At 42.6% G+C, this 17108-nt stretch overlaps 1 protein-coding gene across 1 annotated transcript in view; it reads left to right on the forward strand.

The window, feature by feature from the left end:
• antxr1d (ANTXR cell adhesion molecule 1d) overlaps positions 1 to 17108 on the forward strand; it is a 114617-nt gene that overhangs the window by 37782 nt on the left and 59727 nt on the right. Inside the window, exon 11 of the mRNA XM_043678795.2 lies at positions 2118 to 2187. Within this exon, the coding sequence (XP_043534730.1) occupies positions 2118 to 2187 (70 nt within the window). The remainder of the gene's footprint in view (positions 1 to 2117; positions 2188 to 17108) is intronic.

Genomic DNA, 17108 nt, shown 5'->3' on the forward strand with positions numbered 1-17108 from the left:
ACATGACCTCCCCATTCCTATACTCAATGCTCTGACCAATAAAGGAAAACATACCAAACACCTTCTTCACAAACCTATATACCTGCGACTCTACTTTCAAAGAACTATGAACCTGCACTCTGAGGTCTGTTTGTTCAGCAACACTTCCCAGGACCTTACCATTAAGTGTTTAAGTCCTGCTCTGGTTTGCTTTTCCATAATGCAGCATCTTGCATTTATCTAAATTAAACTCCACCTGCCATCCCTCAGCCCATTGGCCCATCTAGTCAAGCTCCTGTTGTGCTTTATGGTACCTTCTTCACTGTCCATTACACCTCCAATTTTGGTGTAATTTACAAACTTACTAACTATACCTCCTATATTTATATCCAATCATTTATATAAATGATGAAAAGCAATGGACCCAGCACCAGTCCTTGTGTCACACCACTGGTCACATGCCTCCAGTCTGAAAAGCAACCCTGCACCACAACAATCTGTCTTCTACCTTCGAGCCAGTTCTATATCCAAATGGCTAGTTCTCCCTGTACACCATGAGATTTAACCTTGCTAACCAGCCTCCCATGAGGAACCTTCTTGAATGCCTTACTGAAGTCCATATAGATCTTGTCTACCACTCTGCCCTCATCAATCCTCTTTGTTACTTCTTCAAAAAACTCAATTAAATTAATTTCTTTACTGAAAGAGCTGCAGAGGCTGGGCTGTTAATGTGTTAAAGGTTGAGATAGAGTTCTAATCACTCAGAGAATCAAGGGTTATAGGGAAAAGATAGGAAAGCAGAATTGAGGGCTATCAGCTCAGTCATGATCTCATTGAATGTTGGAGCAAACTCAATGGGCTAAATGACCTACTTCTGCTCCTATATCTTATGGACATATAATCTATTCTCAACAGCAATGTCAAGTGACTGTAGGCTGTCTATTCAATTGCATGTCTTAGGCCCTAGCAGCATTGGGACTGAATTAAAGGCTGACCACTGATTGGCAGAGTCACAGAACAGAGCATGGGCAGATGGTGCAAAAGCATCTGGGGTCAGCCAATGACAGCGGCCTCAGCAAAGGTTAGTGTTGAGGATGTGGTTAGTTTCTCTTTAGTGTCAGGTGTGCATTCTTACCAGTGTATTCCTGAATGCCATTCTATCAAGATCTTCATCTGAGTCTCCCCAGTAGAATTCATTTGCAATCTCCCCCTCCAGAAAGAGCTGACAAACAAATCATCATGTCCCCCTGGCCTGGCTGCAACCCATTCATGGTCGACTCATCACATGCTGATCCCAACTCTATTCTCATCACTAAAGAACCATGGAGTGTCAGTGTCTGAGCTGGTGTCTGCAAATTTCAGATCAAGTGGTGTGGCCTTTTTACCAACGCTTGGCTCTTTCATCTTGGTTGGAGATGGAAATGTGTTGCTGGAAAAGCGCAGCAGGTCAGGCAGCATCTAGGGAACAGGAGAATCGACGTTTCGGGCATTAGCCCTTCTTCAGGGCTTCAGCCCTTCCTGAAGAAGGGCTAATGCCCGAAACGTCGATTCTCCTGTTCCCTAGATGCTGCCTGACCTGCTGCGCTTTTCCAGCAACACATTTCCATCTCTGATCTCCAGCATCTGCAGACCTCACTTTCTCCTCTTTCATCTTGGTCCACTGTGAGCTGGGAAAGTGCAGCTTGGATGGCTGGTTTGCTCTGCAGAGTAATGATAACAGTGTGGGTTCAATTGCTATACTGGTGGGGTTACCAGGTGCTCTCCTTAACTTTTACCCTGCCTTGGCGTGCGGTGACCCTCAGGCTAGACCACCATCAGTTGTCTCTGTCTAATTGGACAGCAGCCCTATGATACCTTTGTAAACAAGTAGAGATAGGTTTATATTCTTTATTGAGCATTGAAGAAAATGTGCGTTGAGAAAACTTTGCTTTATCCACTTATCCTAAATATTTTTGTTCTGACAAAATGTGTATTTACATTGTGTTTGTAACATAGTAAAATGTTTTAATACAAATCAAATTAAATTTTACACATTATCAGAGCACACTACATTAGTGTGAATATTTCAGATTAGTCTCTGCAAGTCTTTTCATCTTTAACGTAAAATTTCAGCACTAATAAATATTTCCATCTTTTAGCGGAAAAGCCTCTTGTTGTGGAAGATAATTACTTACTCTGCACTGCTCCTGTGATAGATGAAGTTGGAATGTAAGTAATGTGTTAAATGCATGAAATTAAGTGTAATTTTCTAACTGCAGCATAGATTACCACTGTAGATCATGATGCATAAGACGACCCCATTTTCTCAGTGCTAAAAATCATGCTTCTGTGTTTACTTGGCATATAAGCCAACCCATTTTTTTCAGGCAAGAGATGTTATACTTTCATTAGTACTCTGCCTCAACTCTTCACTGCAGAAATGCTTCTTTTACTTACCCTGCACTGTAAATCAATGCGTTGTATCAAACAGTTGATACAGACTTGGTTGTGAACAAGATGCAAGGAAATTTAAGACATGCATAAATAGAAGACACTGTGCATGGTGTAGCAAGTGAAAAATTGAAATTAATCTTCCAGCAATGAGTATGAAGTACAAGGCTGCTTGTGTGTAACGTGCCGTAATATTTGCTAAGTTGTCAAATAAAGTTACTGGAGTGAGATAATTCAGTATTCATGAAAATCTGGTGTGAGATTAGAAGAAGATGTATAAGAGTTTATGCATCTTCAGAACAGGGACCAGCCATTGACCTGATTTTGAGAAGCATGTAATGGAACTGGTCCTTAAAAATCATCAGAATTGTCACATCACTACCATAAATGCAGTGCACATAAACACATTTAAGTCAGCCAAGTCAAATGCTGGATCTGATAACTATTTTAGACCAATAGTTGCTGTAGCTGTTTTATGCGATAGAAGACTGAGTTTGCACATAGGCAACCAAGAGACATTGGTGTCAAAATTATCAGTTCATCATCAGCAAAATTACCCATTAAAACACTTTGACAACATGGATAAGGTACCAACAATGAATTTTGATATATACAGCAGCCAAACTGTGCAATTGAAAGGTTTGAAAGCAGTTTCAATCAAAATGACAAAACGTGAGAGGGCAAGATTCACGGTGGTACTAGTATGCTTGGTCAATGGAACAAAATTAAAGCCTATGGAAATTTTCAAACAAAAAACCATCAAGTTTCCTGCAGGCGGTTTTGTGCATGTCTTTAATAATATTTGAGTGGATGAGGATAGAGTGGAGTGATGGACCCATACCTAAGGTTCATATGGCCTATGTAAACAGTGCAGTTTATTGATGTGGGATATGTTCAATTCTCAGATGACCAGCAAAACCAAAGGATGCCTGAGATAGTAGTGGTAGAGGTGTAGTGGCATTGTCACTAGACTGGTAATGTTCCAGAAACATGGATTCCAATCACCATTGTGACAGATGGAGAAATTTTGAAAGAAAAGGGCAGAGCTGTAGTTCTAATATAAATGAATAAGTATAGCATTATATTTGCAGAAGAAATTCACAAAGATCATTCCAAGGGTGAGAAATTTTAGTTTTGAGATTGTCATTCTGAAAATGTCCGCTTTGTCCCAACTCTGTCTTCTGTTAGTCAGCCAATTCTCCATCCTATTCTACTCCCAACAGAGTGGGTGTTTATCTTGTTACGTAATCTTACCTTTAAAAAGCCCCTTTTGGTAATCCAAGTACATTTATACCTGCCTTTTATATTCAATTATCTATTCTTGTTAGCTTGTTAACTCCTCAAGGAGCTATAATAAAATTGTCGGACATGATTTCCCTTTCATGAAGCCACGCTACTCTGCTTGGTTATATTGAGTTTCTAAATGTTGTTATTGCATCCTTTGTAATCCTTTCTCAATGACAGATGTTAAACTAATTGGCCCAAACCTACCTCTTTTCTGTTTCCCTTCCTCTGAATAAGGTTACATTGACAATTTTCCAAATCTCTAGAACTTTCCAGAATCTAAGGACTCTTGGAAAGTTACTACCAAGCAATCTACTGTCTTTGTGGCTACTTTGTTTAAACTCATAGGATGCAACTCATCAGGTTCAGGGGATTTATCAGCCTTTAGCTCCATGATTTTCCACAGCCTGACTGGTCATCAGTGGGCCTACAACCAAAGAATGCAAGGGCAAGAGTTATAGCTGGGGGCAGGGAAATTATGATGCGGTGAGGCACGACCTAGGATGCGTGGCTTGGAAAAGTAGGCTTCAAGGCATGGGCACAATTGATATGTGGAGCTTGTTCAAGGAGCAACTATTGAGTGTCCTTGATAAGTATGTACCTGTCAGGCAGGGAGGAAAGGGTCGTGTGAGGGAGCCGTGGTTTAATAAGGAATTGGAATCCCTTGTTAAATTGAAGAGGGCGGCCTATGTAAAGATGAGGCGTGAAGGTTCAATTGGGGTGATTGAGAGTTATAAGGTAGCCAGGAAGGATCTGAAGAGAGAGCTAAGAGCAGCAAGGAGGGGACATGAAAAGTCCTTAGTTGGTAGGATTAGGGAAAACCCTAAGGCTTTCTATAGGTATGTCAGGAATAAAAGAATGACTAGGGTAGGAATAGGTCCAGTCAAGGATAGTAGTGGGAAGTTACGTGTGGAAGCTGAAGAGATTGGGGAGACACTGAATGAATACTTTTCGTCAGTATTCATTCAGGAACAGGACATTGTTGCCGATGTGAATATTGAGTCACAATTAATTAGAATGGACGGCTTTGAGGTATGTAGGGAAGAGGTGTTGGAAATTCTGGAAAGGGTGAAAATAGATAAGTCCCCTGGGCCTGATGGCATTTATCCTAGGATTCTCTGGGAAGCAAGGGAAGAGATTGCAGAGCCATTGGCCTTGATTTTTATGTCCTCGTTGTCTACAGGAATAGTGCCAGTAGACTGGAGGATAGCAAATATGGTTCCCTTGTTCTAGAAGGGGAGTAGGGATAACTCTAGTAACTATAGGCCGGTGAGTCTCACTTCTGTTGTGGGCAAAGTCTTAGAGAGAATTGTAAGGGATAGGATTTATGAACATCTGGATAGGAATAATGTGATCAAGGATAGTCAGCATTGTTTTGTGAAGGGCAGGTCATGCCTCACAAACCTTATTGAATTCTTTGAGAAGGTGATTAAGGAGGTAGACGAGGGTAAAGCGGTAGATGTGGTGTATATGGATTTTAGTAAGGCGTTTGATAAGGTTCCCCATGGTAGGCTACTGCAAAAAATACGGAGGTATGGCATTGAGGGTGAGTTGGAGGTTTGGATTAGGAATTGGCTGGCTGGAAGAAGACAGAGGGTAGTAGTTGATGGTAAAGGTTCATCTTGGAGTGCAGTTACTAGCGGTGTTCCGCAAGGATCTGTTTTGGGACCATTGCTGTTTGTCATTTTTATAAATGACCTGGAGGAGGGGCTAGAAGGTTGGGTGAGCAAGTTTGCGGATGTTACGAAAGTTGGTGGAGTTGTTGACAGTGAGGAAGGATGTGTCAGGTTACAGCGGGATATAGATAAGTTGCAGAGCTGGGCAGAAAGGTGGCAAATAGAGTTCAATGTAGGTAAGTGTGAGGTGATTCACTTTGGTAAGAGTAACAAAAAGACGAGGTACTGGGCTAATGGTCGGATACTTGGTAGTGGGATGAGCAGAGGGACCTTGGTGTCCATGTACACAGATCTTTGAAAGTTGCCACCCAGGTAAATAGTGCGGTGAAGAAGGCATATGGCGTACTGGCTTTTATTGGTAGAGGAATTGAGTTCCGGAGCCCTGAGGTCATGTTGCAGTTGTATAAGACTCTGGTGCGGCCGCATCTGGAATATTGTGTGCAGTTTTGGTCGCCATACTATAGGAAGGATGTGGAGGCACTGGAACGGGTGCAGAGGAGGTTTACCAGGATGTTGCCTGGTATGGTAGGAAGATCGTATGAGGAAAGGCTGAGGCACTTGGGGCTGTTTTCATTGGAGAAAAGAAGGTTTAGGGGTGACTTGATAGAAGTGTACAAGATGATTAGGGGTTTAGATAGGGTTGACCATGAGAACCTTTTTCCACGTATGGAGTCAGCTATTATGAGGGGGCATAGCTTTAAATTAAGGGGTGGTAGGTATAGGACAGATGTTAGGGGTAGATTCTTTACTCAGCGAGTCGTGAGTTCATGGAATGCCCTGCCAGTAGCAGTGGTGGACTCTCCCTCTTTATGGGCATTTAAACGGGCATTGGATAGGCATATGGAGGATAGTGGGCTAGTGTAGGTTAGGTGGGCTTGGATTGGCGCAACATCAAGGGCCAAAGGGCCTGTACTGCGCTGTATTTGTCTATGTTCTATGTAACCCTCCGAAAATCTTGGTCTGCAAAGGAATGCTAAGACAGATGGTAAACAAATAAAGAAGAATGAGAAATTAGTTAATGTATGATATTTCTGTTCCTGACATTCAGAAAAAAAAGCATTAAAATTGGAGAGATTGTGTAGCGAAAGTCTGAATTTTACCAAAAGTTAGCGAAGTAGCAATTTCAGAGTGTTTCATGAAGGGTTTCTCTCTGCGACCCCTAGTGAGTTTTTTTCTTGATATTGCGAATCTCATTTTCCCAAATTTGCCATTTTTCCAACTGACTTGCTATTATGCATGTCATTCAGGGTTGGGAAAATTCAGCCCATTTTTCCACCAAGATGTTAGCAAGGCTAAAAAATGTTAGAAGATGCTTTATCAAACTGTAATTTTCACATTAGAGTACCTCTTTATTTGTCATTTCTATCATATACAACTGATAGAGTAAAATCGAGACAATGTTTCTCCAGGACTGAGAGTTCTACACGGACAGCACAAATTACACACTCGTACATGGCATAAAGTGCATAAGAAGTGCAAGTTACAGTGTGATAGAAGAATGATAAATAATAGACATTTTTCTAGCAGCAATTCGAAGTTGTGCAAAGAATTTCAGATGGGAAAGATTCCAATCATACTATGTTAAGGAGCCTGATGGTTTGGGGGAAGAAACTGTTGCACAGTCTGGCCGCGAGAGACTGAATGCTCCAGTATCTTCAGCCAGATGGCAAGAGGGAGAAGAGTTTGAGTGAGGGGTGTGTGGGATCTTCCGCAGTGCTCTTAGCCTTTCATATTCAGCGTGTGGAGTAAATGTCTGTAGTGGAGGGGAGAGAGACCCCAATGATCCTCTCAGCTGTCCTCACTATCCATTGTAGGGTCTTACAATCCAAGACAGTGTAATCCCCGAACCGGGCAGTGATGCAGCAGCTCAGGGTACACTCAATGAACCCTCTATAGAATGTGATAGGATGTGGGTGGGAGATGGGCTTTCCTCAGTCTATGCAGAATGTAGAGACGCTGCTGGGCTTTCTTGTTTATGGAGCTGGTGTTGACGGCCCAGGTGAAATTCTCTGCCAGGTGTACACCAAGAAATTTGGTGCTCTTCACAATCTCCACAGAGGAGCAGTCAATGTCCTGCGGAGAGTGGTCGCTGCATGTCCTCCTGAAGTCAACAATAATCTCTTTCATTTTGTCCATGTTCAGAGACAGTTGTTGACTCTGCACCAGTCTGTTAGCCATTGCACCTCCTCTCTGTATGCTGATTCGTTGTTTGTGCTGATGATACCCACTACAGTCATATTATCAGTGAACTTGATGATGTGATTCGAGTTGTGTATTGCCGCACAGTCATGTGTCAGCAGGGTGAACAGCAGTGGACTGAGCACACAGCCCTGGGGGGCCCCCGTTCTCAGTGTGATGGTGTCGGAGATGTTGTTCCTAATCCAGATCTCCCAGTCAGGAATTCCAGGATCCAGTTACAAAGGGAGATATTTAGGCCCAACAGACTCAGCTTTCTAATCATGGACCGATGAACGATAGTGTTAAATGCAAGACTGAAATCTATGAACAGTAGTCTGACGTAGGTGTCCTTCTTCTGTGGGTGGCACGGTGGCTCAGTAGTTCGCACTGCTGACTCACAGTGCCAGGACTGTCTGTGTGGAGTTTGCACATTCTCCCTAAATCTGCTTGAGTTATCTCTGGGTGCTCCGGTTTCCTTCCAGAATCCAAAGATGTGCAGGTTAGGTGAATTGGCCATGCTAAATTGCCCATAGTGTTCAGGGATATGTAGATTAGGTGCTTTAATTAAAGATAAATATAGGATAATAGGGAAGCGGAATGGGTCTGGGTGGGTTACTGATTGGAGGGTCAGTGTGGACTTGTTGGGCCAAAAGCCTGTTTCCACACTGTAGGTATCCTGTGATTCTCTGGGTGGGAGAGGGCCAGGTGGAGGTTGGTGGAAGTGGCATCATCTGATGAGCGAATTATTCGATGCGCGAACTGTAGGTTGTCCAGTGAGGGTGGCAGCAGGGCCTTAATATGCCTCATCACGAGCCTCTCGAAGCACTTCATGATGATGGGTGTCAGTACAATAGGAAAGTAGTCATTGAGACAACGCGCTGAAGACTTCTTCAGCATGGGGACGATGGTAGTAACCTGGAACTATGGCACAGTTCAGGGAGATGTTGAAGATGTCCATGAGAACATCCGCCAGTATGTCAGAGCATTCTCTGAGCATACTGCCAGGGATGTTATCTGGTCCAGCAGCCTTCTGTGGGTTGGCCATGGTAAGATGCCATACCTGGGTCATTGGGGGAGGTGGCATGGGGAGGGGGAGTGCCTCAAGTCATGCATGTTCAACTCATCCGGGAGGGAGGCATCACTAGCACAAGCAGGCGATGCTGTTCTGTGGTTGGTGATGGACTGGATGCCCTTTCACATGTTCCATTTTTCACTGCTGTTCTAAAAGTGGCTGTATAATCTCTGTGTGTATGCACATTTTCACTCTATAATGGCCCGGGTCAGGTTGACCCTTGCTGTTGTTAGGGCCGCCTTGTCATCTGTTCTGAAGGCAGAATCACCTGACTTCAGCAACGCAAACACCTTTGTGGTCATTCACGTTGGGGCGAGAAGTGATGGTCTTGGACACAGTGACATTGTCAATACACTTGCTAATGTAGTAAATCACCGACGCTGTCTACCCCTTTTAGTTAATGGAATCGCCATCGGTTGTCATGTCCCTGAACGTGCATCAGTCAGTGTGCTCAAAACAGTACTGAAGAACAGAAATGGTTCCTGCCGGCCAGAACCTGCTTCAGAACTGGTTTGACACGTCTGACGAGCAGTCTGTATGCTGGGATAAGCGTAACAGAGCTGTGGTCTGAGGAGCAGAGGTGGGGCAGGGGCTTTGTCCTGGATGCGTTGGAGATGTTTGTGTAAACCAGATCCAGCGTGTTCTCCCCTATCATCGCAAAGTCCACATACTGATGGAATTTAGGGAGCATGGTCTTGAGATTCGCATGGTTGAAATCGCCAGCAACAATAAACAGTCCGTCAGGATGTGCGTGTTGCAATCCACTAATAGCCTATACAGTTCACAAAGTGCTTCCTTAGCATTAGCACTGGGAGAAAAATATATCCCAACTATCAGGATGGCAGTGAATTCCCATGGCTAATATAATGGTCTGCATCTAACAGTCACAAACTCCACCAGTGACGAGCAGTAACTGGAGGCTAGCACGCAGTCTTTGCACCATTTTATGTTGATGTAGACACACAGATCTCCACCCCAAGCCTTACCACACAGAGCTGCATTTCTGTCGGGGCGAAACAAGGCAAGCCTGTCTAGTTGGATGGCGAGTTCTGCAATTCTGTCGCTGAGCCATGTTTCTGTGAAAACAAGGACGCAGCAGTCTCTGAACTCACGCTGAGATACCTGCCACAGACGGATGCAGTCCAGTCCAGGGAGCAGACATTGGAGAGCATAATGGATGGGAGAGCTGGCCAGCTAGGGTTTGTTTAAGTCTAGCATGAACTCCTGCATGTTTAACACACTTCTTCCCCTCGTACGTTGCTTCCGATGACCCAACACCTGGCTAATGGCATCAGGCCTGGTCTCTGCATCAAGCCGAGAACTCCTCCAAGCGTATCACACTTCTTCCTCCTCACACACTGCTTCTGAAGTCTCAAGACCCGGCCACCAGCTTTAGGCGAGGCCGAGGACTGGAGGTCTGGTCTCTGAAGCAAGCTGAGATCACGTAGCTCCTGATGCAGCTCTCCATCCAGGTACATTTTCAGCTGGTTCCTGTACTGTAGCAGTGTTTGCAGACTCTAACAGTGTCTGCAAACTCCAGGTTTCCTGTTTTCCCTGCAACTTAGTAGGTCTCGGTCCGGAGAGGCCACTGTGAGTGGCTGCTGCGCCGCCATCTTGGATTCAGGAGCCACCAACTTGGATTAGAGCAGGGAATATAAAACACAAATGTTTGATTAGAGTTTTAAAATCGTGAGAGAGCGAATGGGAAAAGAATCCTTCCTTGGCTTGGGTCAGTAATAAAATATTGTCAATTTTAAAGGTTCACCAAGAGCGATTAGGAGAAATAGTTTTATCTAGAATTGCTATAGTATGAAATGCTTTTCCATAGCAAACCAATGAGGTAGACAACATAGCATACTTTAAGTTGGAGTAGGTAAACATTTGAAAACTGAATTCAGGGCGATGAGGGTCAATTAAGTTCTAATTGTCCTATCAAAGTGAGGCTAACTTGCCTCAGGCATCATGAATTTCGGTGCTTGGTGGTTTAAACTTTAAATAATAATGAGTGTTTGAATGTTTGATCTTTCTTGTTGAAGCAAAGTAATTCTCATTTGTAGAATTTCAACTAATAAAAACTATGACTGATAATTTAAATTTAAAATAATATTATTTTAAACAATTTTGTAGGAATTGATCACTCAGCAATTTTCTTTTCCAAGTTACATCAGCTTTGTCATGTACAGTCTCTGGTTAACCAGAGAATTCTGTTGCTGCATAACTGGAAATTCTGGACAGGATGAAATTGTGGTTTTCCTGTGATTTTGTTTGTTAAAACTAAACACCCACACATTTTAATGTTTTCTTTGCTGTACCTGCAGTAAATGTAATGACTTCCATAGAGATGCTTATTATCCAATTGTATTTAGAAGTACTGAGAAACCTACATGTTCATATTCATATATCCATTTCAAATTCAAGCCCCCTCCTGCTGCTGTCTCAGTCTGGACGGTCTTAAATTAGAATATGCTTACTTCATCTGACTGATGGACAGCCAAAGGCTCAGAAGTCTGTAGGGACACACTTACTGTTTTCACACAGTCTAGAGCAGTGTAGCCTGCTTTCTCAGAATAACCTCCACATCTAAATATTCACTGTAGCTGTTGATCTTGCAAAGATTTGCTGTTTCAGAAAGTGAAAGACTGTGTTTTACTTTTTAGCCCATCATTATTTACTTTAAGTAAACTTGGATTAGAACAGAGAATATAAAACAAAAATATTTGATTCAAGTTTCAAAATCATGAGGGAGATTGGCTTGGGTCAGTAATAAAAAATTGTCAATTTGAAAGGTTCACCAAGAGAGATTAGGAGAAATAGTTTTATCTAGAATTGCTGTAGTATGGAATGTTTTTCCATAGCAAACCAATGAGGTAGACACCATAGCATACTTTAAGGCAGAGTAGGTAAACATTTGAACGACTGAATTCAGGGTGATAAGGGTCAATTAATTTCTAATTGTCCGAGCAAAGTGAGGCTAAATAGCCTCAGACCTCATGTAATTGAGTAATAATAAATGTTTGATCCTTCTTGTTAAATTCTCATTCATACCATTTCAACTAATCAAAACTATATGACTCACCGTCATCTGATAATTCAAGTTTTAAATGATATTATTTTAAACAATTTTGTAGGAATTGATCACTATCAGCAACTTTTTGTCATGTACAGTCTCTGGTTATCCAGGGAACTCTGTTGCTGCATAACTGAAGAAGGGGGCCAAGAAATGGCAAATGGAGTTTAATATAGATAAGTGTGAAGTCTTGCATTTTGGAAAGTCAAATCAAGGTAGAAGCTTTATGGTGAATGGTGGGGCCTAAGGAGTGTAGAGGAATAGAGGGATCTTGGAGCTCAGGGTAAGGTTCTCTGGAATGAATTGCCAGCAGAAGTGGTTGAGGTGGTACATTAGCAACATTTAAAAGGCATTTGGACAAATACATGGATAGGCAACGATTAGAAGGATATGGGCCAAGTGCAGGCAAATGGGGTTAGCATGGATGGACATGTTGGCTGGCATGGACAAGTTTGGATCAAAGGGTCTGCCTCCGTACTGTAGGACTCTATGACTCTATAATTATTCTGTCAAAACATTTTTAGATGATCTGGATTAGAAATTCATGCTGTTTTTTGTAGGATAGAGTAAGATTTCAGTACCCCTACAAAATTAAATCTTATTTTAAAAGCCTCATCAGAAAGGAACGTCTCACCTGAAGCAAATGATCTCTTATATGTCAGTTTATTTTCCTGAACTAGCTAACTAACTGTTCCAGTTTATGTTTCTGAACTAAGTAAGTGTTCATACTTGTAAAAGAAAGTTCAAAAGCATTTTACGTAATACAATACGGAGTCATTTAAATTATATGTACGCAGCACTGGTTCGAAGGTAGAAGATAGAGGGTAGTGTTGAAAGGTTGCTTTTCAGATAGGAGGCCTGGCCTGTGACCAATGGTGTGCCATAAGGATTGATGCTGGACTCACTGCTTTTTGTAATTTATATAAATGATTTGTGTGTGAACATAGGAGGTATAGTTAGTAAGTGTGCAGGTGACATCAACATTGGAGGTGTAGTGGACAGTGAAGAAAGTTACCTCAGAGTACAATGGGATCTTGATCAGATAGTCCAATGGGCTGAGGAGTGGCAGATGGAGTTAATTTAGATAAATGTGAGCTGGTGCATTTTGGAAAGGTAAGTCAGGGCAGGACTAATACACTTAATGGCCAGGTCCTGGGGAGTGGTGCTGAACAAAGAGACCTTGGAGTTCAGGTTCATAGTTCCTTGAAAGTGGAGCCACAGGTAGATAGGATAGTGAAGAAGGTGTTTTTTGTGCTTGCTTTTATTGGTCAGTGTATTAGGCATAAGAGCTGGGAGGTCATGTTGCGGCTGTACAGGACATTGGTTCAGCTACTTTTGGAGTATTGCATGCAATTCTGAGCTCCCTCCTACAGCAAGGATGTTGTGAAACTTGAAAGTGTTAAAAAAAGAATTTGTGAGGATGTTGCCAGGGTTGAAGGGTTTGAGCTATAGTGGGAGGCTGAATAGGCTGAGGTTATTTTCCTTGGAGCATTAGAGGCTGAGGGGTGACCTTCAAGAACTTGACAAAATCATGAGGGGCATGATAGGGTAAACAGGCAAGAACTTTTCCCAGAGTGGAGGAGTCCGGAAATAGAGGGCATGGGTTTAAGGTGTGTGAGGAAAGATATAAAAGGGACCTATTGTGCAACTTTTTCACACAATGGTTAGTGTGTGTATGGAATGAGCTGCCAGAGGATGTGGTGGAGGCTAGTACGATGACAATATTTAAAAGGCATCTGGATGGGTAAATGAATAGGAAGGATTGAGAAGGATGTGGGCCAAATGCTGGCAAATGGGATTAGATTTATATAGGATACCTGGTCAGCATGGACGAGTTGAACTGAAGGGTCTGTTTACATGTTGTATGACTCTATGTCTTTTCACTTATTATTTGCTTATCACATTTATGGATTATAGTGAGAGGGGAGGTGAGAGTGACTGCCCTTGATGTCAAAATGCATTTGACCCGGTATGGCATTAAGGAACCATAGCAAAACTGGAGTGCATAAAGAGTGAACCTGGAAAAAGCACACCAATCAAGCAACATCAGAGGTGAAGGGGAATTGACGTTTCAGATTCCCTGACAAGCTCCAACCTGGAACGTCGACTCCCTTCTCCTCTGATGCTGCTTCACCTGCTGTGCTTTTTCCAACTCCACTCTTTATCCACTCTGACTCTCCAGCACCTGTAGTTCTCACTATCTCCAAGTAGTAAAACTGGAATCAATGGTGTGATGATACTATGACATTAAGAGGTACATTTTGTCCATTTTCTTAATGAAGAGAGGTTGAGACAGAAGTAGCGAGTGGTCTGTTCCAAGCCAAAAACTAAACAGCTTATGAGGCCTTGTTTTTTTTAAAAGTTGGAACAATAGAAGTAGTATGAATGGGTGGAATCAGACTCCCAAATAACCAGGATTTTGGTTTAGCTTTCAGTGATCGTTGGGGTTTGGGAGTTGGCTGTGGAAGCTGTCTCTCTCCCACTCTCTCTCCCTACTTCATCTAAAAAGCTTTGGTTCTCTCTGTGCCAGAATCGATGTGAGACAATCTGTTTTACTGAATTTGCCTTTGGCAAAGGTGTGGTTATGGGATGTTACTATATTGGAACAGTTGCTGTTAAATATTCTGTTAAGCTTTCCTAAAGAGTTAAAGTTATGCCAATTCTTCATTCTTTTGTTTATATTTTAATTGTAGAGTAAGAATAAAGTGTGTTTTGATTAAAGCTGAGGAGTGTAACCAATCAAATTACTTCTGGAGCACAGCACCTTACTCTATCTTTAAATAAGATAAACGCTAGGGTTGAGACTATCTCCTTGATATATTTGAAGAGGGTTGGCTCTGGTTCATAACGATGGATATTAACAGGCCAACCCTCCATTGGTTGGAGTCATACCTGACACATAAGAAGATGTTTGTGGTCGTTGAATGTCAGTCATTTCAGCTCCAGACATCTCTGCAGGAGTTTCTCAGAGTAGGCCCAACTATCTTCAACTGCTTCATCAATGACCTTTCTTCCATCATAAGATCAAAAGTGGCGATAGTCACTGATTGGTGCTGAACATTGCACATTCATGACTCCTCAATGACTGAAGCAACTCATGTCAAAATACAGAAAGACCAGGACAATATCTCTGTTTGGGCTGATGAGTGAAAAGTAACATTCTTGCCACACAAATGTCAGGCTATCTCCAACATGTGAGAATCTAATCATCGTCCCTTGGTAAAACCAGGATTAAATCCACTAGTACCAGTGTCCTAGGGGTACCAGATGCAAATCTGAACTAGACCAATCATATAGTTACTGCGGCTACGGCAGCAGGTCAGAAGCTATGAATCCTGCAGCATGTGAGCCACATCCTGACTTGCCTGGCTGTGGGCATCTTCAACAACACTCAAGAAGCTTCATTCAGGTCAAAGTAGTCCACTTGATTGGCATTCAAAAGCATCCACTCCCTCCACCACCGACACCCAGTAGCTGCAGTGTGCACTACCTTCAAGATGCACTGCAGAAATTTACTGACCTCTTTGGGCAGTACTTTCCATAGAATTGTAGAATTTGACAGTACAGAAGGAAGCCGTTCGATCCATTGTATCTGTACCAGTTCCCAAAAGAGCTGCCCAGCTAGTCCCATTCTCCAGCTCTATTTCCATAGCCCTCTAAAGGTCATCACTTTCACCTCCTATGGAATTTGCCTCCACCACTTTCCCAGGCAGCGCATTCCAAACCTACCATCACTTCTATCGAGAAAGACAAGGGCAGCCGATATTTGTGAACACCACAAGTTCCTGTACTGCAAGTTCCCCTCCATGCCATTCACCATCCTGACTTGGAAATATGTTGCCATGCCTTCCGTGTCACTGAATCAAATCCTAGAAATCTCTCCCTCATGGCATTGTGGGTCTCCTTACAATGGACTGCAGCAGTTAAAGGAGGCAGCTCACCACCACGTTCTCAAGGGCAACTAGGAATGGGCCATAACTGCTGGTCCAGCCAGCATGCCCACATCCCATGAATGAATTAATTTGTAAAAAGCATGTTGAGTGAAGTAAAATTGAGCGAAGTAAAAATACTGCTGTAGCTACTAAGTTTATGGAATAGATATATTGAGAAAGATGTCTTGGACAACAAAATAATTGAGGGCAAAGAATTTAATAGTAGATTTGTGTAGTTCTAAACTAGCAAAGCATTTTCAAATGATCAGTTTGGTAAAATGTCACTTCTAACTTGATTAATTTTATTGATTTCTAAGTGTAACAATGTTCTGTAAACATATGGCACCTTTAATATTACAAACATATTCTAAATAACTGCAGCATAAGAAATTGAGGGGGGACTTTATTGAGCTTTATAAAATCATGAGGGCCTTCGACAAGGTGAATGACAAAGATGTTTTTGCTAGAGTGGAGAGAAGTTTCAAACTAGGGGACACATTTTTAAAGTGAGAGGAGAAAGATTTTAAAACCCTTTTATACAGTGTGGAATGAACTACCAGAGAAAGTTATGGATGCAGATACCATTATAATATTTAAAATACATTTGCATAAGTTCACAAATAGGAAGGATTTGGAAGGATATGGGCCAAATGCAGGTAGGTGGAACTGATTTAGTTTGGGATTATGGTTTGCGTGGACTGGCTGTACTGTTTCCATGCTGTAAGGCTCTATAACTTCACAGAGACTGATGTTCTGTCACAAAGTCAGCCTTTATTACATGTGGAGAGTCATTGACACCATTCCAGCTCTCTCAGAGTCAACAAGATATCTGACACTCCTGTTCTTTTCTTTATAATTTCGTAAACAATTCACAGTTTACAAAACAATTAACATTTACAGCTGTATACAGAGAAACAGCAATTTTACAAGGGAGAGGAATGGCAAAGCCAAGCCCCAAACCCTGACATTCAACCGGTTTTTAGGGAAATGAGGGCAAACCTCAAATCCCACACTCCTGTTGTTATCTCTCAGCCAACACTCTATGATTGGATCAAATTAATAGCTGAAAATGTGTTGCTGGAAAAGCGCAGCAAGTCAGGCAGCATCCAAGGAACAGGAGAATCGACATTTTGGGCATAAGCCTTTCTTCAGGAATGAGGAAAGTGTGTCCAGCAGGCTAAGATAAAAGGTAGGGAGGAGGGACTTGGGGGGAGGGTGATAGGCCGGAGTGAGGTGGGGGCGGAGAGGTCAGGAAGATGATTGCAGGTTAGGAAGGCGGTGCTGAGTTCGAGGGATTTGACTGAGACAAGGTGGGGGGAGGGGAAATGAGGAAACTGGAGAAGTCTGAGTTCATCCCTTGTGGTTGGAGGGTTCCCAGGCAGAAGATGAGGAGCTCTTCCTCCATCCAACCATCGTGTTGCCATGGTCTGGCGATGGAGGAGTCCAAGGACCTGCATGCCCTTGGTGGAGTGGGAGGGGGAGTTAAAGTG

The sequence above is a fragment of the Chiloscyllium plagiosum genome, unplaced genomic scaffold (genome assembly GCF_037043375.1).
Source record: "Chiloscyllium plagiosum isolate Xiang-an unplaced genomic scaffold, Cpla_swu_hap1 HiC_scaffold_43, whole genome shotgun sequence".
In the NCBI taxonomy this organism is placed as follows: domain Eukaryota; kingdom Metazoa; phylum Chordata; class Chondrichthyes; order Orectolobiformes; family Hemiscylliidae; genus Chiloscyllium; species Chiloscyllium plagiosum.